Source organism: Elephas maximus, chromosome 15 (assembly GCF_024166365.1).
Source record: "Elephas maximus indicus isolate mEleMax1 chromosome 15, mEleMax1 primary haplotype, whole genome shotgun sequence".
Taxonomy (NCBI): domain Eukaryota; kingdom Metazoa; phylum Chordata; class Mammalia; order Proboscidea; family Elephantidae; genus Elephas; species Elephas maximus.
Genome location: NC_064833.1, coordinates 37824808 through 37847402, shown reverse-complemented (window position 1 = coordinate 37847402; position 22595 = coordinate 37824808). Strand labels below are relative to the sequence as shown.

At 41.8% G+C, this 22595-nt stretch overlaps 1 protein-coding gene across 1 annotated transcript; it reads left to right on the top strand.

The window, feature by feature from the left end:
- Positions 1-531: 531 nt before the first annotated feature.
- On the top strand, positions 532-10568 carry DCSTAMP (dendrocyte expressed seven transmembrane protein). The gene is made up of 3 exons (XM_049853894.1): positions 532-1575; positions 8575-8874; positions 10509-10568. The coding sequence occupies exons 1-3, from the start codon at positions 532-534 to the stop codon at positions 10566-10568; spliced, it is 1404 nt and encodes a 467-aa protein (XP_049709851.1).
- The last annotated feature ends 12027 nt before the right edge of the window (positions 10569-22595 follow it).

The following is a 22595-nucleotide window of genomic DNA, read 5'->3' as shown; positions in this document are numbered from 1 at the left end:
CTGGAAAAGGCAAGGAAGTGGGTTCTGTCCCAGAGCCTCCAAAAGGAATGCAGCCCTGCAGATCTATTTTAAGACTTCTGACCCTCAAAACTGTAAGAGAATAACATAGGTGTTTCTTTGAGCCACTAAATTAGTGGTGATTTGTTGCAGCAGTCCTTGGAAACTAATACATCTGGACTTGTTAGCATGGTGGTAGGGTTCCAAGAGAGCAAGCAGAAGAGAGTCATAAGCTCAGGATTGGCATGCTATCACTTCTACCACATTCTGTTGACTAAAGACATCACAAGACCAGCCCACATTCAAGAGGTGGAGAAATAAACCTCACCTCTTGATGGAGTCTATTTCTCCCTCCTCTTGATGGAAGAAGCTGTAAAGTCATGTTGCAAGAAGTGTGGGTACAGGGATAGGTAAAGAATTGTGGACACTTGTTTGCAATTTGACTACCACAGTGCCATTAACAACAATGGTAGAGGACTTTCAAAAACAACTTCTGACCTTGGTTTCTTTTTAATTTCCAGGGACACAGGGAGCATGGGTGTCTGGACATTAGGCACCAATATCTTCCTAAGTCTATGGGAGATCTACTTGTCTCCAAGGAGCCCTGGATGGATGAACCTCATTCAGCACTTGGGAGTTTGCTGTTTTGTTGCTTTCATTTCAGCGATCTTCCTCTCTGTGGCCTTCTACTGGCTTTTGTCTTCGTTCATGGTGTTCTCCACCTCCTGGATTACCATGTGTGTCCTGCTCTGTTGCTCCAAGCATGCACGATGCTTCATTCTTCTCTTCTTTCTCTCTTGTGGCCTGCGTGAAGGCAGGAATGCTTTAATTGCAGCCGGCACAGGGATAGTGATATTTGGGCATGTGGAAAATATTTTTCACAACTTTAAAGGTCTCCTAGACAGTATGACTTGCAACCTAAGGGCAAAGAGCTTTTCCATACATTACCCACTTTTGAAAAGATATGTTGAAGCAATTCGGTGGATTTATGGCCTTACCCCTTCATTAAACCTGTTTGAAAACATTGTTTCTTGGAAGCACACTCTGGTGGTCTTGCTTTCCAGTCCCAGTGAAGCGGTGAAGGCGCAGCTAAATGACTCCAGAGGCGAAGTCCTGAGTGTGATGCATCATATGGTGACCACAGCAGAGGTGCTGTCTTCCCTCGGTCAGAGGTTGTTTGCCATCGCGGGGCTCGTGTTGGTCATACTAGGCACTGGCCTCTTCATGAAGCGGTTCTTGGGCCCTCATGGTTCGAAGTTTGAGAACATCTACATCACCAGACGATTTGTTCGGTTTGACGAAAGGGAGAGGCTCCAACAGAGGCCCTGTGTCCTCCCTCTGAGTAAGAAGGAACAGAAGACGTATGTTGTCATCCCATCCTTCTGTCTGACTTCTAAGGAAAGGAAAGACCTAGGGCTGTTTTTCCTCCCCATACTTACCCATCTTTACATCTGGCTGCTGTTTGCAGCCGTCGATTATCTGCTGTATCGGCTCATTTTCTCCTTGAGCAAACACTTCCAAAGCCTGCCGGAACTTAAGGTTCACTTGAAACTGCACACAGAGGTAGGCGCCCCCGGGGCACTTCTTGCAGTGTATCGTGGCTACTTGCTTGTCTGTTTTTCAAAAGATCACGAATTTTCCAAGCCGGTTATTGTTGGGTGCTGTCAGATTGATTCCAATTCATAGCAACCCATGTGACGTAGTAGAACTGCCCCATGAGGTTTTCTTGGCTGTGATCTTTATAGAAGCAGATCACTGCATCTTTCTCCTGCAGAGCCACTGAGTGGGTTCAAACCACCAGGCGTTTCAGTTAGCAGCGAAGTGCTTAATCATTTACGCTACCAGTGGTCCTTTCCCAAGATAGCGGTAGTGCCTTATTCACCTTTGAATCCCCAGTGTCTGGCATGGTCCCTGGCACACAGAAGAAGCCCTAGAAGTGTAGATCAAATGGAGCTGAAGCTCTGTGGTTAGAGTATGATGCGGTTCTGAAAACCTCTAGTCACTGTATTAGCTTGCTGTGGCTGTTGTGACAAACTATCACAAACTGGGTGGCTTCTGATAACAACAATTTATTTTCTTACAGTTCTGGAGGCCAGAAGTCCAAAATTAGTATCACTGGGCTGAATCAAGTTGTTGGCAGAGCCATCTTTCCTTTGGAGGCTCTAGGAGAGAATCCATTCCTTGCTTCTTTCAGCTTCTTATGGCTGTGGGCTTCCCTTGGCTTGTGGCTGCATCACTCCTATCTCTGTCTTCATATCACCTTCTTCTCTATGTATATAAAAATGTCCCTGTGCCTCCCTCTTATAAGGATACATGTGATTACATTTGGGGCCCACCTGGATAATCTAGGCTAATCTCCCCATCTGAGGATCCTTCACTTAATCATATGTGCAAAGACCCTTTTACCATATAAGGTGACATTTATAGGTTCCAGGGATTAGGACTTGATATCTTTGGGGCTATTTTTCTGCCTACTACAATCACCATACACTGAAATGTGGGAGGAGGTGTCTCTGATGTTGAACATGCAGTTGATTCTCAAGTAGAAGGATCGGCATGAACCTGTTGTTATTGTTGGGTCCCGTTGAGCCAATTCTGACCCATAGCAACCCACTATGACAGAGAAGAACTACTCCATGGGGTTTTCTTGGCTGTAATCTTTATGGAAGCAGATAGCCAGGCCTTTTTCCTGAAGAGCTGCTGGTGGGTTCAAATAGCCAACTGTTAGGTTAGCAGCTGAGTGCTTAAACACTGTACCACCGGGGTTACTGGCATGAACCTTGACCTCATTGCCATCAAGTCTATCCTGACTCACAGCGACCCTGGAAAGCCAGTGTTTCGAGCCTGACTTCCTCTCAACTTCAGACTTGTTGTGTAAGTAGGCTTTGAGTCAGGCACCTCTCCGAATGAGAACTTCTGTTCTACCCATCCTGAGTCTTTATCAAACACGTCAGCATAGAGTGTAGGAGGATGATTGCTGAAAAGGGCTCTTAAGTAACTAAATATTATATCTGGTAATAGTACCAGGTAACACCCATTGGGGGAAAAAATGTGTGTGTGTGTGTGTTAAACATAGGGATGAAGTGTTCCAGTCACGTGTCTCTCTTTCCATTTTAAAATGAGAGCTTCTACTTCTGCTAAACTGGTACCCAGCTATACTTTAGGTTGCTTTGGATAGCTTAAGTCAGTGATTCTTAGCCCTTAGAGTTCATTAAGACTCACAGTACCAGGTAACACCCACTGGGGGGAAAAATATGTGGGTGTGTAGGTTGAACATAGGGCTGAAGTGTTCCAGTCACACGTCTCTCTTTCAGCTTTAAAATGAGAGGATCTACCTCTGCTAAAATGGTACCCAGCTATACTTTGGGTTGCTTTGGATAGCTTAAGTCAGTGATTCTTAGCCTTTAGTGTGCATTAAGACTCTCCTGGAATAGATGCAGAGCCTCAGGCCTCAACTGACAGAGATTTTGTTTTAATCTGGGAGCATTTTTAAGAAGCACTCCGTGTGATTTCAAAGTAGATGGTCTGTGGACCACACTTGGAGAAACCCTGGCTAGGGGCTAGAAAGCAAGACCCTTCTTCCCCAGTGGTCTGCAGCGTTGAGTGCAGGGTCATCACTGGGCAACTGAACATGCAAATCAGCAAGAAACAAACCCGGTGCTTCCTTCTGGCCTTCTAGAGTTTCTCATTTAATTGGACTAGGGTGAGGCCTGGGCATGGGCGTTTGAAAAAAAATTCCCCAAGTAATTCTAATGAGCAGCTAAGAGTGAGAACCAGTGTTCTATTCCCACCACCCAAAGAATGGAGCCAGGAGTTTAACCTTTAAATGCCATCAGAAGGGATCTGTGAAATCTTAATTAGCCAAGACAGTCTCTTTCTCTGAGCTGATACCTCCTGTGTCTTGAGGAACCTGGCTTTCTCTTCTTTCTTCTTCTTTTCTCCTTTCTGTGCCAACAGAGAAGCCTGTGGTTTTGTGATCCCATCTTTTATCTTCTCAATTTTTCTCTCTCCTTCTGTGGACATTTCAGAGGATCTGGATATTTTCAGATACTTGTCTTATTTATTTATTTATTTATGTTTAACCTAGAGAATGTACAGCTGAACCAGGAGGAGTGTGTGTGTGTGTCTGTGTCTGTGTTTTTGGTGTCACAGGCATACTGGGGTGGTGTGCACCAGAGCAGGCTCATGAAAGCACAACAGCCATTTCCATGTTTCTGATTGTTCTTCTTTACCAGCTGCAATAGATTGTGCCGGGGGCTGGGGAAACCTTAGAGGGAAAGTGGCAGAAATGTGGCTTGTAAACCCTCCTTTGAAACCCCAGCTTCCATTTCTGTCTTTGTCTTGAAGGGCCTGATCCTTCCGCTGCATCCACACATTCCCTCTCCCTTTCTTCTGGCTCAGCAGGTACAGTCCCCTGGCTGCTGCCCCTTCCGAGGCTGGACTTCCTCTCCATGTTGATTACTCAGAACATTGCTTCCCCTGAAGAATTCAGTTAACTACAAGACATTCTAGATATTTGGAGCAGGTTGGATAATGGAAGTGGTGCTCAAATTAAAGCCAAACAAGGATTTCAAATATGTGGGATCTTGAGGGGCGGCTAGTATAAGTGCTCATGCCCCTCACCCCTTCCCCCATTCTTCTGTATTCTTTCTTGTTGCACCTTTTCATCTCTTCCGTCTTCTCTTTTTGCTTCCCTCTCATTTATTTAAGGAGCCTGGTGGTGCAAGGGAGACCTGGTGGTGCAGTGGCTAAGAGCTACAGCTGCTAACCAAAAGGTCAGTGGTTCAAATCCATCACCCGCTCCTTGGAAATCCTATGGGGCAGTTCTACTCTGCCCTAGAGGGTTGCTATGAGTTGGAATTGACAGGAACAGGTTCAGTTCTTCAGTTCAGTGGTGCAATGGTTAAGCACTTGGCTGCTAACCGAAAGGTTGATGGTTTGAACCCACCCAGCAGCTCTATGGGAGAAAGGCCTGGTGATCGGCTTCTGTAAAGATTACAGCCAAGAAAACCCTATGGGGCAGTTCTACTTTGTCACATGGGGTTTCTGTGAGTCGAAATAAACTCAATGGCACCTACCAACTCATCTATTTATCTGTCAGCCAATACTCATGCCTGCTTTGTGGATTTATTCTGTTTTTGGAGGACAGAGAGAGAGAGAGAGGAGAAAAAAAAAGCACAAATTCTGTCTTCTATAAAAAGCTTTCCAAAGACAGTGTCCTAACAAATTCATTTCGGGACATTTTTGGGTGTCAGGGATGCAAAGATGGCTAGGCTGTGACTGTTGCCAGGGAGGGGCTCACATCCTGGAGCCGGAGACCACCTGTCCACACAGATGACACCAGGGGGGTGGAAGCTGGAGCAGATGTGACGGTGAGACTGCCTAGGGAGCGCCTCTCAAGCTTACTTCTGAGGGAGCCAGGAGATGCACGTCCGCAGCCAGCCCCATGTGACTGTGACTGGCAATGCCCTGTCCTTATCCCAGGATGCCCTTGAAGGCTCCTGGTCTTTTCCCTAGCTACAGTTTTGCAAAGGAGAAGTCAGGCAGGAAGAGAAATATCAGTTTTACCAATATTTCACTCCCATTTTCGTGATTTAAAATAAATATTTTAAAGAAGAAGGATGGGAAATAAACTGAGTTTGGCTAGCTGGATGAGTGAGCACTGTAGGGAATCACAGCCACAGCTACTACTTATTGAGCACCTAGTATGTGCATGGTGTTTGGCTACATTAACTCTTCAGGCATCCACAAGGAGGCAGGAGAGCATGCGGGTCAGAGGGCAGGCTGAGGAGTCTGACTGTGTGCTTCTTATCCAGGTTCCAGAAATTACTAGCAGTGTGACTGTGGTGAGTTATTTATCCTCTGAGAGGCTCAGATTACTTATGTGGAAAATAATAATGATAAGTATGCCTACATCAGGAGAAAGAATTGGCAACCTGCTCCCCTAGGGTTCCCAAGGCCATAATCTTTACGGGAGCGGACTGCCACGTGTTTCTCCTGCAGAGTGACTGGCGGGTTTGAACCGCCAACTTTTCACTTAGCAGCTGATCACTTAACCTGCGCCACCAGGGTTCCTTTTTCCTGTAAAGATTACAGCCTAGAAAACCGAATGGGGCACTTCAACTCTGTTGCGTGGGGTCACTATGAGTCAAAATCGACTGACAGCACCTAGTGACAACAACAATATGCCTACATAACATGCTACTATGAGGATTAAATAAAATACTTCACATAGAATGTTGTAGTTCAAAGAGGTTACATAAACTGTCCAAGGTCATCCAGCTAAAAGAGATGGAGCTCAACCCCAGAACTGTCTGACGTAAGAGTGTATCCTCCATCCTTAACTCAATGCTGTCTTTACAAATTGTTAACTTAAAGGTGGTGAACACATTTTAAGGCGTCCAAAAAACCTAACCTGTTGCTGTAGAGTCAATTCCACCTCATGGCTACCCTATAGGACAGAGTAGAATTGCCTCATAGAGTTTCCAAGGCCGTAATCTTTACAGAAGCAGACTGCCACATTTTTCTCCCATGGAGCGGCTGGTGGGTTTGAACTGACAACGTTCCAGTTAGAGCAGAGTGCTTAACCACTCAACCACCAGGGCTCTTTTTAAGACATCAAGGTACCATTTAGAATATTTATTGCTCATCATTTTGAAAGGGAATTTTGTCTTCCACCTTACCCTCAACCAACCCCGTACAAAACTGTTGACTTTCAACTGCAAAATCCCCGGTTAGATTCCTAAACTAAATAACTTCTCAGGCTGAACACCCGGTGCTTTCTTATTGCTGGATTTCTCATCACTGACTCAATCGATATGTTTGCTTGAGTAGTATTAAAAAGAGCACATGCTTTTGCTCTGGGGACCTAAATCTCTCTATTTAATTGCAGGCAGACTGTCTTTTTAATAAGAGAAAAGGAGCAGCAACACAATACTTTTCATCGCTTAGGTACGGTGCTGGGAAAATAACAGATTTGCCTTGACATCTGTATAGAGGTCCTAGGTTTGGGTTTCCAGATTCTTCACAGGCACTGGGTCGACCCAAGGTGCACAGTGTTCCCTGGGTGTGGTTGAGTTCTTTTCGAGAAGTTACTACCTCTTCCTGGCCCCAGGGCTCTGCAGCACCAGGGTGATAATAACTTGCTAAGTATTCCAGCTTTGTAAGGTTAATGCTCCATCCCCAAAGTGCTTAATTTACACTGGGAGTAGTTTATTCATGGGCGGGATCTGGTCCATTAATTCCTGTTTTACCAAATTAGAAAACAAATCCACCGAGAGATTAAATGACTTTCCCAGGTCAGGGGAAAGAAAGAGCTGAATCAACACACACTTCTGTTGCTCGTGGCTTGGCTGGGTAGCTCGATGTCATCTTCTGCCCTCTGTGTCAGTCCTAGTGAGGGCAGCTGCCTCGTTTTCTTACCTTTAAACAGGAGAGAATGCACCCCTCTTGAGCAACAAAGAGCCAAGAGAAAATGTCCTATTTTGAAGACCTCCCCTCCAAAACTTTTTTTTTTTTTTTCTGGGTTTTTTCCCCTCCAAAACAGGATTTTAGAGTCTCCTTCAGTAAAGTATGTTCTAGGGTCAACATGTCAACCTAGAAACGGGTAAAATAGAAATAATATCCCTGTAGTGGTTAAGAGCCATGACTGCTAACCAAAAGGGCAACAGTTCAAATCTGCCAGCTATTCCTTGGAAATGCTATGGGGCAGTTCTACTCTGTCCTATAGGGTCACTATGAGTCAGAACTGACTGAATGGCGATGGGTGTAAGCGTTAGAAAAGGAGCCCTGGTGGGGCAAACAGTTAAGTAACTGAAATGTTGGTGGTTTGAACCCAACCAGTGACTCTGCAGGAGAAAAGACCTGGTGATATGCTCTCATAAAAATTACGGCCAAGAAAACCCTATGGGGCTGTTCTACTTTATGGAATAGTGTTGCTATGAGTTGGAATCAATTCAACGGCACACAATAACCAAAACAACAAGTCCTAGAAGGTTGGCTTACAACACATTTTAGTGCCTCAACATCTTTGTAACCTGCTGAATGGGTGCCTGTCCAGACTAAAGGATATCATTGGATCTTAAGGGGCTATGTTCCAAGACAATCTTCTCCCCAAGTTGAGCTAAGATGATGTTTCATTAGCCCCATGTGCCTTAAAGTGTAGAAATAAATGTAGAAAATGGGCTATGTTATCAAGTTTGTTAGGAAAATCTCTGGCTAAAATTAAACAGATTTCTCTGCTGCAGGACTTCTCAGAGCCTTCTTCAATAGTCTAATAGGCATCATGACTCCACAGGAAGGCTAAAGTAGAGTAGATAAACTTATTTGATACTCTTCTCTTAAGGGAATTTATGGTTCTACAAACTCATTTTGGAAAACTCTACAGTAGTTACAAATAAGACTCATCCCTTCTCCTTTGCTCTAGTCATAATACACGAAATAAGCTGGTCTAGCTCTTTAGCCGTAGCTCCCTGCATATTTCAGGATAAATGTTATCAATTACAGGACAGTACTGAGAAAGACAGGGATTGAGTTTTAAATGGCATGGATCTTGATTTCTTTATTCTTTTGTTTTAGGAGCAAAGGGTTATCAATGATTCTTCCTTTCACGTATCTCTGTTTGAATCCAGTTGCATCCCTAAACCAAAGCTCCTTCTGTCTAAGACCTGGGTTCCTCTCATCATTATTCTTGTGATACTGGTTGTGCTGGGACTGTTGTCTTCCACCCTGATGCAAATTAAAATCCTGGTGTCAACATCCTTCTACCCAAGTGTGGAGAAGGAGCGCATCCAATACCTACATGCAAAGTTACTGAAGAAAAGATCAGAGCAGCTACCAGGAGAAGTCAAAATGAAGCTGAGTCTGTATCTAACAAAGGTAAGGCTAAGGCAGGAGTATAACTTCTAATTAAGGCAATCTTGAGTTTGAAGGACAAATGGAAAGGGGATTTCAAAGCACTCTCTGGCCTGACATCAGGGTTTATATCCCCACCAATAGATGGAACACTGGGAGGAAAAATGAACAGATCAAATGTCTAAGCTTTGTGCATTGAAGACTTATCCAGAGGATCCTACAAGATATTCTTCAAAATATTGGTTTCAAGCAAGCGTGTTCAGTCACATTGTAGAGAGGTTACTAGGAAGGCCCTCTGTATTGACTATTAAAGAGAAACAGCCAATAATATTGCTTTCCCAGGTCAAGGGTAAAGAAATAACAGAGAGGAAGACAACTGTAACAGCTTGGCAAACTCCAAATAATTTGTTCATTCTCCAGTGTTAAAATAAATATATGTGTGTATATACACATACACATTATGTAATATATTATACATATACATATTTAAAAGGTAATATTTTTTTTATCATGACTAATACAAACACGTCAAATATTTTATATAGCATTAATTAATGAGATAACAGTAGTAAATTACAATAAAGAATTCAAAAGACACACAATCAGGAATGTTAAAATGAATTTGCTGAAAAGATGCAAAACTGGCCTCCCCCACAGGGGCAGATGGGGATTTAGTCCATCACATTCTACAGGGCAAAATTCATTTGCATGTCCATGGATGAGAATCGTTTGCATTGTTGCTATCAGTTATCTACAATTTACAGAATTGCAAAAACAGCTCAAAGACAATGAAAGACCCAGGAAGACCAGAAGAATAAGCTAGACAGGTCACCCAGTAAATTTTGGGCCCATTTAAAAGTCTTTTGAAAATCTTCCTGCCACCAGTAACCCCACAATGAAAGGTTTCTGTCAGAGGGGATCACAATAAAGGGTCCCAGACAGAACTCTGGAAAAATGTAGAACAAAATTCTAACTCAAAAAGAAAGACTAGACTTGCTGACAGAGTCTGAAGAAACCCTGAGAGTATGGCTCCCGGACACCCTTTCAGCTCAGTAATGAAGTCACTCCTGACGTTCACCCTTCAGCCGAAGAGTGGACAGGCCCATAAAACAAAATGAGACTAAAGGGGCACACCAGCCCTGGGGCAAGGACTAGAAGGCAGAAGGGGACAGGAAAGCTGGTAATAGGGAGCCCAAGGTTGAGAAGAGAGAGTATTGACATGTCGTGGGGTTGTTAACCAATGTCATAAATCAGTATGTGTCCATTAAAAAACCCATTGCAGTCGAGTCAATTCCGACTCATAGTGACCCTATAGGACAGAGTAGAATTGCCACATAGGGATTCCAAGGAGCGCCTGGTGGATTCGAACTGCTGACCTTTTGGTTAGCAACTGTAGCTCTTAACCACTATGCAACCAGAGTTTCCTATCAATAGGCATACTAACTGTTTGAGAAACTAGTTTGTTCTGTAAACCTTCATCCAAAGTACAATAAAAGAAAGAAAACAAACTCTTGGATTAAATGCAATTATAATAAATTGTCAGCTTTCAGAATTATAAATAAACAAAATTTATTGAAACAGTAAAAAAAAAAAAAGTTTATGTCAGAGGCATTTGAAGTGACTCTAAAGCTCCTTCATTCACTTTTTTGTCTCTTCAGATTCACTTCTGGCTTCCAGTCCTGAAAATGATGAAGAAGAAACAAATGAACATCCCCTGAGAGACCCCAAGTAGTTCCTCAGCCACAGTACACCAGCAATTCTCCTCAGGTTTATTGATAGTGGTCACTATTCATGTCGAACAATAGAGAATGATGTTACATGTCTGCATCAGGGGTGGGAGTTTGCAATACCATCTTGCATCACTTGGCTATGCCTCTCCATGAGGCCAAGGGGCTTCCAGGTAACGGTTATGTAGTTTGTCATCCAAACAAGATATATCATCTGGACCATATCACAGAGCAACAAGACAAGAACTGGACCCCTTGGTAACGAGTCTCAGCACAGAATAACATTTAAAGAAGAAAAAAGTTGAAAACCATTCAAATCTCTACTGCAGTCTTACACGCAAATGCAGAGGGGGCACATAAATGTGTAATGCCAGCAAAAAACCCATTGCTGTTGAGTTGATTCTGACTCATAGTGACCCTATAACAAATCTTTAAACTCTTCAGGCCCTGCTCTGCTGTCAGTTTTAAAAATGAAGAAATGAACCTGCTTGACCAGTGGTTCCAAACCTGCACACAAGTCATAATTCCCTGGGGAGTTCTAAAGATTCCTAGTGCCTGGTCTTACCCTCAGAGACTCTGACTTAGCTGTTCTGAGGTGGGACATGGGCATTGGCATTGTTCAAAGCTCCCTGGGGGATTGTAAAGAGCAGCTAGGATTGAGAACCACTATTTCAGAGACTTACAGAATTGCAGGTCTCTCAGTTCAGGTGTCCAACGGTGAAATTTCTCTAACAGAAGGAACCTATATTAGAAATGGGTCTGAATCAGCATTTCCCAAAGTGTGTTCCTCAGACCACTAGTCCCTTTCGATATTCCATAGAGAGTTACGTGGTGAACATCGGGTAGTAAATTCTCACCAGCAGCCTTCCAACCTTGAAGATTCACAAAGCACCTTGGCATAATTCAAAAGCTAGGAGAATTCCTGTAATAAAGAAACCTCTTTAAACCGAGTTTCACCCAGAATTTTCCAAAATTCTTAAAACCACAGAACAAGTCTACCTGTAATAACTACCAACAGTATGTAGGACTGGTTCTACAGCTTGTACTCTGGTAAATGCTTATATAATTGGCATGAATTTCAACCAGAAAAGGATTTGAGAAGGTGACGAAGTATTTGTAATTTTGGCTTATTTAAATATTCTGATGACCTTATACTGTGTTCTTTTTTCTAAACAAATGTATTTGTTAATAAACTGACATAATATGTGAATTTTTTTAGTCATTTCGCATTTATTTCTCTTACAGAGAAGAGATTTCCCCCACATTAAGAAAGGCAAAGAATCAACTGCTCAATTTTCAGAGGAAACTGGATGCTTTTGATCTTTTACATTTCATTAATTAATTTATCTGTCTAACTGACAGCAACACCAACATCCACAGCAAACTGAACAGGGTCATATAGAAGGTGCTGGTGATGCCCAGGCAGTCACTTTGGTCGCCACCTTGGGACGCCTCCAATCTCGTCAAAGAGATAACAGATGCTTAGACAAAAACACTATATGACATCCGTAGCAGTTGCCATCAAGTCGGCTCTAGCTCATAGCAAGTGCATGTGTGTCAGAGTAGAACTGTGCTCCACAGGGTTTTCTATGGCTGATTTTTCAGAAGTAGATAGTCAGACCTTTCTTCCAAGGCACCTCTGGGTGGGTGGGAACCTCCACCTTTTTGTTAGTAGTCGAGCACTTAACCATTTACATTACCCAGGACTCTGAGAGGTTAGTGAAGGGGTCTTGATTTTCTTGAAATAAAAACTACCATTCTGACGCAGAATAATCTTTGTTGTTTCCAATTACTTTTAACACTTCACAGAACTTCTGGAAAGTGTCTTGCTGTCTTTATCTCCTCGGCATGTTTGCCCTTAGTTTGAAATGTTCTTTCCTGTTGGAAGAACAGACTGGCCAGGCCATGCTGCCACGAAAGGCAATTTTGATCTTGATAACTGGATGAAGACTTGCTCATTAAGGCTAGCCTTACTTGGGCCGTAAAACACTTATTTAATTTTTTTTTTTTTTAATCCACTTTAGATTTAAACAAAGGGTTAGTTAAAGTTCTTGAGACATCTATTGTGAAAGGTACGCTGTTAATCTTGTATAGGCAGAAAGATACTGCCTAAAGTAATTTAATAGAGCTTCTTTTCTCATCTCTAATTTTAATGGCTCATAAAAGTGTATTGTATTATAATCTAAGTCATTATTTCCCATCTCACAAATCCTAACCTGGTGGCTCTATTTTGTTAGTGTCATTCTGATGTCCTCGTTGACTCTGTATTTGTCCATCAGTTTAGTTTCTCTTTGACAGGGAGGCATAGTAAATCTAAACACCTTCGTAGTAATGGTTTTATTGTTCTACTTGGGATGTTAAACATTGTCTTTCCTTTTCATAGATTATATACACTTCCATATATACTACCTTCTCTGTGAGGACCTAGTCAACTACAATTATAATATGGGTATGTTGGCATCTTCACACGTTATATATTTTTGTCTTAATTCAGCCAAGAAAAATGTGAAAAATTTCCTACCTAATGGAACAAGAACCAACTTTCTCACCCACAGTCAATAACAGTGGTTCCCAAAAAGTAACAAGGACTATAGAGGTCAATTATCTTATTTAAATTATACTACGAAGAGAGAGAAAATGTTTTAAAAAATGAATGTGGGTCAAATGTGGTTATTTACCTATAATTAAAAGTTTATTTATTATATAACCTATACACAGTGGGGAGGAAAGATTTAAATGAATGGGGTGGCTGAGATCCCCAAAATTACAAGAGTGCAAAAACTGTTTTATTCCATAGTGGCTGCAGTAACATTTTTAAAAAGTGGAGTCCCCAGATGGCACAAATTGTTAAGCCCTCAACTACCAGCCAAAGAGTTGGTGGTTTGAAGCCACTAAGGAATGCCTCAGAAGACAGTCCTGGCGATCTGCTTCTGAAAGGTCACAACCTTGAAAACCCTATGGAACAGTTCTACTCCACACACATGGGGTCGCATGAGTTGGAATGGACCTGACAGCGACTAACAACACCAGCAGAAAGGCCTGGTGACCTGCTTCCGCGAATCAGTCAATGAAAACCTTATTGGATCACAGCATTCCACAACATGGGATGGTACAAGACCAAGTAGCATTTTGTTCCATTGTACATGGGATCATCATGAGTTGGGGGCAACCTGATGGCAGTTAACAATAACAAAAGTCAGAAAAAAAAACGCTTTCAAAATCCATCCCTGCCACCAACTGGCTGAATGACTTTGCAAATCACTTCACCTGTTTCCGTAAAGATAAAGGAGTTGGGTTAAAGACACTCTCAGGAAGCTGCCATCTCTAAAGGGCTACATTTCTGCGGGATGCTGCAGTGTCTCAGAGAGTTATCAGTGAACTGTGCCCCAAGCTTCAGTATTTGATTTGTTTGTTCTTTCACGGTTGATCAATGAATTATAAAGAACAACAGAAGCTCTCTGGTCATAAGTATGATTTATTTAATGAAAAAAAGAAAAGATAACATTTGGTCAAAATAAATATTTTCTTCACAGACACAAAGAAGCAATCAGAACAGTTATGAAATTCGAAATGTCATATGTAATTTCCTATGGTTTAAAGTCAGGCTGCGATGTCAGTGACGTAAGACCTGGAAATGGAAAGTCTTGCTTCTTTGAAGAAGTGCATTCGGTCTAAATGTGATAAATTAATTAGGGTGTGAAAGAAATCAATCAAAATTGCTTTTCAAAAAGGAAAACATTGTTGAAGAATTTTTTTTAGAATTTATTTTTTTGTTATTGTTGAGAATATACACAGAAGTACATACACCAATTCAACAATTTTACATGTACTAATCAGTGACATTGATTACATTCTTTGAGTTGTCCAACCATTCTCACCTTCCTTTTCCTGAGTTGTTCCTCTGGTATTAACATAAACTGACTGCTCCTTAAGTTTTCTATCTAATCTTTTGAATTGCTGTTGTCAATTTGATCTCATATAGCTAGATCTTTAAAGAGCATAATGCTCAAGGCAGACATGCTTTACTAGTTAAGCTACACTATTGTTTGGTTTTAAGAAGACTTCAGGGGATGTTTTTGGTTTAAGGTTTAAAGATTATCTCAGGGCAATAGTTTCAGGTATTCATCCAGGCACCACGGATCCATAAAGTCTGGATTCCATAAGAATTAGAAATTCTGTTCTACATTTCCCCCCTTTTGATCAGAACTCTTTTATAGAATCCTTGATAAAAAAAAAAAAATTTTTTTTTTTTTTTTGATAAAACCGTTCAGTAGTGGTAGTGGGCACCATCCAGCTCTTCTGGTCTCATGGCAAAGTTGTTCATGGAGGCAATGGAAGTATGCTTTTACTGGAACAATAAGGGTGCTGTGTCTTACAAGTATAAATGCTAATACAAAAAAGAACATAAATAATGCATTGTTTTAAAACACATGATGCAATGAAAGAAAAAGAGTGTTAGAAATTGGAAGAACTGGATTCTAATTCTCACTCTACTACCAAGTAGCTTAACCAAGACACTTCTCTCTCTTGACTCAGTTCAGTCCTTCAGAGAAAAACATCATGATAGCTCTTATTTATTGAGCCTTTACTAGGTACCAGACACTATTTCTTTTAGTATTATTTCATTTAATTCTAACCAATACCTCATGAAGGAGCTTCTGATGCTATTGCTGTTTTCATAGGTAAGGAAACCAAGGCACAAAAAGGTTAAGACACTTGTCTACAGTACGTTCCCAAAGCTACTATATTCAATGTTGCCTCTTAAAACTTGCGGCTCTCATGGGTCATTCCCCAGTTCAGGGATCTGGATCCATACATCCTAGTGAGTTAATATCCCCCCACCAACAATTGCAGCTCACTTCTAATCTGACCCCAGCCCATTTAGCCACATTATGCTCTACTCTTCCCTTGCCTGAACGGTAATTAGTCAAAAGCCTCTTCCCACCTGACCCCCTGAAGAGTCACTTGCATTCCCCTTTGCTCTTCTAAATCTCCGCATCTGCAAAGCACCCCCCATTCTCTCTCCCCATTCAGTCCCTCTCCTCTCATTCTTCAATGTCCTGCCTAAGTCCTACTTCCTCAGGAAGTATGTGCAGTAAGAAAACACGGGGTGGAAGTTATGTGGGTGGGGTCTTCTCCTGGTGCTGTCAAACTTGAAAATGTGAAAACTTGGAAACTTCATTTAATCTCTCTGAGCCTCAGTTTCTTCAGCTGAAAATCAATAGTGTGGACTCAAATGAAAATGAAAAATTTTCAAACTTTTTATTATTCTTTTTCTATGCAGGGAACCACATTCTCTAATTCTTTGAAACACCCATTCACAAACCAGCAGAGGTAGGGTTGCCCTGCTTGAGGTAAAAGTAGATGACTGGAGCCATCCTTCCCTACCACCTCCACCATGGTAGCTCCTGAGGCCTCCCAGGGATCTGCAAAGCAAAGCAAAGCAAGAAGACGACAGACTAGAATATCTTAGGTTTATTTCCATCTCTAAAAGCAAATGAACTAAAACTTCCCAGATTACAACCACAGCTCACTCCTCTGAATTCATAGCTTTTCATGTTATGTGGCTCTTACAACACGTTGCATATGGATAGTTAATTATCTTGGCTTCCCAACTAGATTTTAAACTTTTCCTTAGCAAGAATTGGGTATTTTACTTCTTTTTAATCCACCACAGCAGGTCCTTGATAAATGCACAGCATAACATCTTCAATAAATATTAAAACAAAAACATATCATTGCCGTCAAGTCGATTCCGACTCATAGAGGCCCTACAGGACAGAGCAGAACTGCCCCATAGGGTTTCTAATGAGTACCTGGTGTATTCAAACTGCTGACCTTTTTGGTTAGCAGCCACAGCTCTTACCCACTATGCCACCAGGGTTTCCTCAATAAATATACATCATAAAACCCTTAATAAATACATTGTGAGTGAGTAAGTGAATGAAGGGCCCAGGTGAGAACATTTTTCTCAGTCTAATACATGCAGAGCACCAAGAGAATAAGACCCTGAAGTGGTCACCCCTCCATCTGCTAGGCCCTGATTGTGGGCAGCTGCTGCTGGGTGGTGGTAATTCCCTGGCATTTAAAAAAAAAAAAAAAAAATTTTTTTTTTTTTATAGGGTTGCTATGAGTCAGAATCAACTCTACGGCAATGGGTTTTTCAACATGGCCAAGCCAAAGTGGCTTTCCTTGGTTATGAAAAAAGCCCTCAGGCTGTGGCACATGAGGTGATAAGACCCAGGGATCTTGGTGGCCCACAGTACCTGTGACACCTACACTTCCCCATTAGTGAAATGAGAAGAGGCCGTATTCCATGATTTCTGAGGTCTCTTCTGACTCTAAAGTCCTGCCATTCTCATGACATGTTGTTAAGTGTTGTCAAGTCATAGCAATGCCATGCGATAGACTAGAACTGCTCCATAGGGTTTTCTAGGATGTAATCTTTACAGAAGCAGATCACCAGGATCTTTCTCCCAAGGAGCAGCTGAATGGGTTTGAACTGCCAACCTTTCAGATAGTAAGTGAAAGCTTAACTGTTGCACCATTAGGTCTTGCCTATAAAGCATTGAGAATTTCTTTGCTATCATTCTTGATTCCTCTTCTCCAGTGCAGGGATGGCCAGTGTGGTTGGAACCAGGACACAGGATGTGGAAACCATGACCCATATTTAAACAACTAGAAAATTGTTTTACTGAAAAATCAGTATACTTTTCCTTACAATCAATGCTGAAAAAATACTCCTTACTACATTTTGAAGTGCAAAAAAAAAAAAAAAAAAAATCACAGCATCATTAATTCCATTTAAACAAATGCTTTCTCTGGGCATGTATGTCTGCATCATTCAACCAGTGAAATCCTAGACAACTTCAAGAAAGCTGTGGCCCAGAACACCCTGATCCCACTCAGAACACTATTTATAGCGATGCTCTGTGTGCAGTAGTCTTTACAGTTGTTTTTGTGGGGCTTTTTTTCTCAAATGTTCTTTATCCTGTGTAGGTGCCGTTAATGCAATTCAGAGAAAGGAGACTCAATGGGATTAGTCAGCAGCAAAACATCTGAGGCAGCTTCTGTGATCCAGTTAAAAATAGGAAAGGGGATGTTTTGCATAAGTCATCACCTTTGTGTGGTATCAGAGAATCAACTACTTTTTTTTTTTAATTCCCACATCCTGTTACTTTATCTAAAAATAGAGGAAAACTCTGTCCCTGAATTTTTGGACAAACTCTTTGCTTCTGTGACCTAGGCTCTCTGGGTTTTCTTGTCTTTGGATGCCTTTGCTCAGTTCCCTTCACCCCCTGCCATTTACAATCACTACCTGTCAACCTTGGAGTCAGAGATTCTGTTTTTCTTCCCCACTCCCGGAGGTTGCAAACTCCAGGGCCTATAGCGGCCAGGCAGATAACACAAATTAGTGGAGCCAACCAGGAGGATGTGGGGAAATCGGATTGTGCATGCCCCATCTATGCAGAGGGCAGCTTTCACTCAGCTTTTGACAGATCAACTGAAACTTTTTCATGAGTGGCCAGAAATCCAGATTTTTATGGAAACCCTCTAATCTTTAAATGTCAGAAATTAGTTCAAATATTAATTAAAAAAAAAAGGAGGCCTAACTGTGAGCTTGTGGTTTGTGGCTCTGCTCCATACACTCTCCTTTGGGGAACATGTGTATTATCATGGCTCTAAGTGAGAATCTCTTGGTGGCATGAATGGTTAGGCACTCAACTAGTAACCAAAAAGTTGGTGGTTTGAATCCAACCAGAGGTGCCTTAGAAGAAGTGCCTGGTGATTTGTTTCTAAAAGGGCACAGCCTTGAAAAACATATGCAGCACAGTTCTACTCTCCAACACATGGGGTCACCATGACTTGGTGTCAACTCCATGGCAACTGCCCCCCCTTCAGTTTAAGTAGGATTCTACAAAATCTAGATCCTTAGGTCTAAACCCTCCCCTGCCTTTTATTTCTAGTTCTTGATTTTTAATTTGGAAAGAGTACAGGATTTTTACAGAAGTTCTGAATTCTGATTCTGGCTCTGCCATTTGCCAGCCATGGAAATGTGGGTGAGTATCTTCACCCTGATGGGCCTCAGCTTCCTCATCTGTAAAATGCAGCAGTTAGAGGCAATGACCTCAAGAGCTCTGCCAAGTTCTAGTAGCCTGTGAATTTGACAGATGTTCACCCTCTTCTCTCCTTGTCTCCTAGCTCAAAGATCGATTCCCTATCACAGTTAGTGTTCCAAATATTTTCCTGATTTTTTTCAGCTTAAGAGTCAGCTTTGATTTCTAACTCTGTTTCTATCCAACATCCAACCAATTCTAATGATGCCAAAAAAACAAAAAAACAACTATTTTGCCATTGAGTTGATTCTTACCTATAGCAACCTTATAGGACAGGACAGAATTGCTCCACAGGATTTCCAAGGCTGAAATCTTTACAGAAACAAACTGCCACGTCTTTCTCTCACAGAATGACTAGTGGGTTCGAGCTGAAGATCTTTCGGTTAGCAGCTGAGCAACTTGGTTCCTTCTGTTGCTATACCCAGTGCCGTCAAGTCAATTCCGACTCATATATAAAAGCATCCCTTAAATCTCCTCTTTTTCAGTGTCAGCTGCCATGATCATTTCCTTGTCAAACCATTTCATTTGCTTCCGTCCCTACTCTAGCTTCCCTATCACCACTTGGCTCTAGAACCCTGTTTTAGGCTGGGCTCTCTAAAGAAGCAAAACTAGTAAAGAGTATAATTAATACATATAGAGAGAGATTTATATCAAGGAAATGGCTCACGCAATTGTAGAGGCTGGAATATCTCAAGTCCATGGAGCAGAATAGAGGCTTCACCTGATTCACATAGCCACAGGGGCTGGTGGACCCAAAACCAGCAGGTCGGAGAGCAGGGCTCTTGCTCACAGGCTGTGAAGATCAACGAATCCCAAGACTGGCAGGCAAGCTGACAGCTCAAGTTCCAAGAAATGGGGGTCAGATGAACAGGAAGCGGCTGCAGGATCCAGAGCGAGCAAAAAGCCAGAACGTCTGCTTATGTTTGGATGGAGACCACACTCCCAAGGAAACTCCCTTTCAACTGATTGGCTACTCACAGCAGAACCCACCATGGGAGTGATGACATATAAACACTGAGAATCATGGCCCAGCCGAGTTGACACACAATCTTAACCATCACAAATCCTTTCTCCAAAACCAAAACAAAGCAAAACAAATAACAATTTTAAAAGCATTTTGTTCATAGATCTTTTTCCTGGAAAAAAATTTACAGTGGTTTCCCTGTACTTACCACACCCAGCCACCAAATTGCCTGCTGCCCTTGTAGATTACTCAGTCATTAGCTAGGTACATCAAAAGGCTTGGTGTGGCTCTCCAGTAGCTCCTTGGAAGGGTATTGGATATTTATACCCCAAGGAGCTGCAAATTTTTAGGCGGTATTTCAAATTTCAACTCGACAGCAATGGGTTTGGGTTTTTTTTTTTTTATCACAAATATGTAATAAGTTATGTTACCAAATGTCAGGCCAAGAAGAAATCTCTAACTTTTTTTCCTCTCATATCCAAAAGTACAGAAAGTGCACTTATCCAAGAAACAAATTGGGAAAATTCCCATTTATCTTCTGGGGGAGTTTAACCTTGGAAGGAAGACAGAATTCCCAAGAGTCAAAACTCTCACCTTTATCTAGTTTTCTGGTTGGTGAACAACAAGCAAAGACCTTCCCTTACAAGAATTATCCCACGTGCATTAGGCAGAACCAACTCTTTAGAAAATATCTTTTACAAGTCATTGATAGCAGAAGTGTCCAATTCAAATGAACCTTACATAGCTTCTGGTGCAGTTCAGCTTTAAATGCAGGCATGAAAAGGGTAGAAGAAATCAAAAGTGGATTTTTTCGCATAAATACAGAATGTTCCATATACTCCCTCTCCTCCACTTACATTATTTCTCTTACTACCAATGTCTTGCATTAGTGTGGTACATTGGTTACAATTGATGAACCAATATTGATACATGATTATTAACTAAAGTCCATAGTTTATATTAGGGTTCACTCTTTGTGTTGTACAGTTCTACAGGTTTTGACAAAGGCATAATCTCATGTACCCACCATTATAGTATCATACATAATAGTCTCACTGTCTTAAAAATGTCTTGTCCCTTCCCTATTCCTTGGATTTTTGATGCACAGTCAAAGGAAAGTTGTTGTTCCAGGGAATTTAGAATTACACCTTAGCCATGATAAATTGTCTACTACTTAAAGGCTCACTGGGTATTGAGGAAAGGATCAAGATCTAATGGCATTGGGCTGAGCCATTAGAGGCCTTATAAGTGAGATGTCAAATGTGGAAATCAATATGGTGCTTTACGGGAAGGCCAGGAATTGTTTTTTAAAGGCCCCGTGTAAGGAGCAGAACCACCTGCAAGACCAAGAACAACCCTACACCACACTGGCTGCTAGTGGGAAATGCACATCAAACAGCTCTGCCAGCAGGCTTGGAAACCAACCGTGAAAAGAAAAAATGAGGTGATCATCAACCAGCACTGGTGGGTTCTATCTGAGCATTTCTTAAAAGTCTTATGATTTTACGGCTAAGAAAGAAACCGTTGTCAAGAACACACTCTATGAATGCTAAGAATGGGTCAGAGAACTTCCTCAATAAAGTAATTAAAACCATGTCAAGGAACAGAATGGGTCAGTCTAACAAAATGAGGAAAATAAAAGTAAATGTACGTTGTGACTCTGTTCCTACCTTTGCCTGTGATGATGTTCAGGTCTTCTTCAGAACCAAAACTGAGACTCTTAGTGGTCTGATCATGACAGTGACCAGGGGTCAAGTGCACAGGTGGGAGTATATGGCATAGAGCCAGAACATTTTTTTTTGGAGCCAAATGCTTCTGGAGAATTTTTTCCAGGCTGACTTACAATATGTGTGGAGAAAACAGTTCTGAAAAGTCAATGGAAACAGCTGACAAGGAAAGTTGTTTCTTGGCAAGGAAAATGTGGAGTTTTTTTTTTTTTTTTTTTAATTTCTAGTTTTAAAAAGAGTCATGTCATAGAGAATTTAAATACATTGTTAAAGTTAATTTCTGAGAAGACAGTGTTCCCTTAATTTGAGACATTCTGAATCAGGACAGGATGTAAACACACTGGAAACTGCATGGTACAGCCATGCCTGGCAACCAGAGGCAGGTTGAGAACACCGTAATGTCGAAGCAAGTTACCACGGAAACAAACCACTAGGTGGAACATGACCTCCCTGAAAGCATATTCCATATAAAGAGAAGGGAGGAGAGAAGAGATCTGCTAGACAGCCGGGAGTTCTCAGGAGGAAAAAAAAGAGTGGTCTTCACATTAGCGGGAGCCCCTGGGTGGTACAAACAGTTAACGGAAAGGTTGGAGGTTTGAGTTCACCCAGAGGCATCTCGTAAGAAAGGTTTGGTGATCTACTTCTGACAAACATCCACTGAAAGCCCTGTGAATCACAGGTCCACTCTGACACACATGAGTGCACCAGGAGTAGATTAAAGATGACTGTAAATTCTTTTTCTCCTCTCCCATCAAGAGGTGGAGCATAGTTCTACTCTGAAACACATGGGGTAGCCATGAGTCAGAATTGACTTGACGGCAACTGGTTTCATTCACACTAGCTATCGGGTACTAGAAAGAAAGCCAAAGGCTATTCAAACCCACCAAAAAAATGGAATATAACTCAAAGTTTGTTGGGTATTTTGAATTTGGCCTTATCTATTCATCATTCATCTCTTGGCTCATTCCAGCAAACACTGATTGAGTGTCTCTGTGCGCTGGACACTGTGTTAAGCACTAAGGCTACAGGGAGAAATGAGACATGGTTCCACTGTCCTGAGCTGATCTCTAGAGGAGCAGTTCCAGAACAGTCCTAGTGTCTCACTCCTTAGAATCAAGCCTCCCTCTGCCTTCTCTGGTTGAGTTCCAGAGTGCCTGCCAGGTTTCCTTCCTGGCAGAGTGGCATGCTGGCCACCTTGCTCCATTCCACT

Coding starts and splice junctions, on each gene's coding strand:
- DCSTAMP (XM_049853894.1), top strand. CDS start 532: ATGGGTGTCTGGACATTAGGCACCAATATCTTCCTAAGTCTATGGGAG. Junction 1,576..8,574: donor CAGAGGTAGGCGCCCCCGGG/GCACTTCTTGCA, acceptor CTTTTGTTTTAG/GAGCAAAGGGTTATCAATGA. Junction 8,875..10,508: donor TGAGTCTGTATCTAACAAAG/GTAAGGCTAAGG, acceptor TTGTCTCTTCAG/ATTCACTTCTGGCTTCCAGT.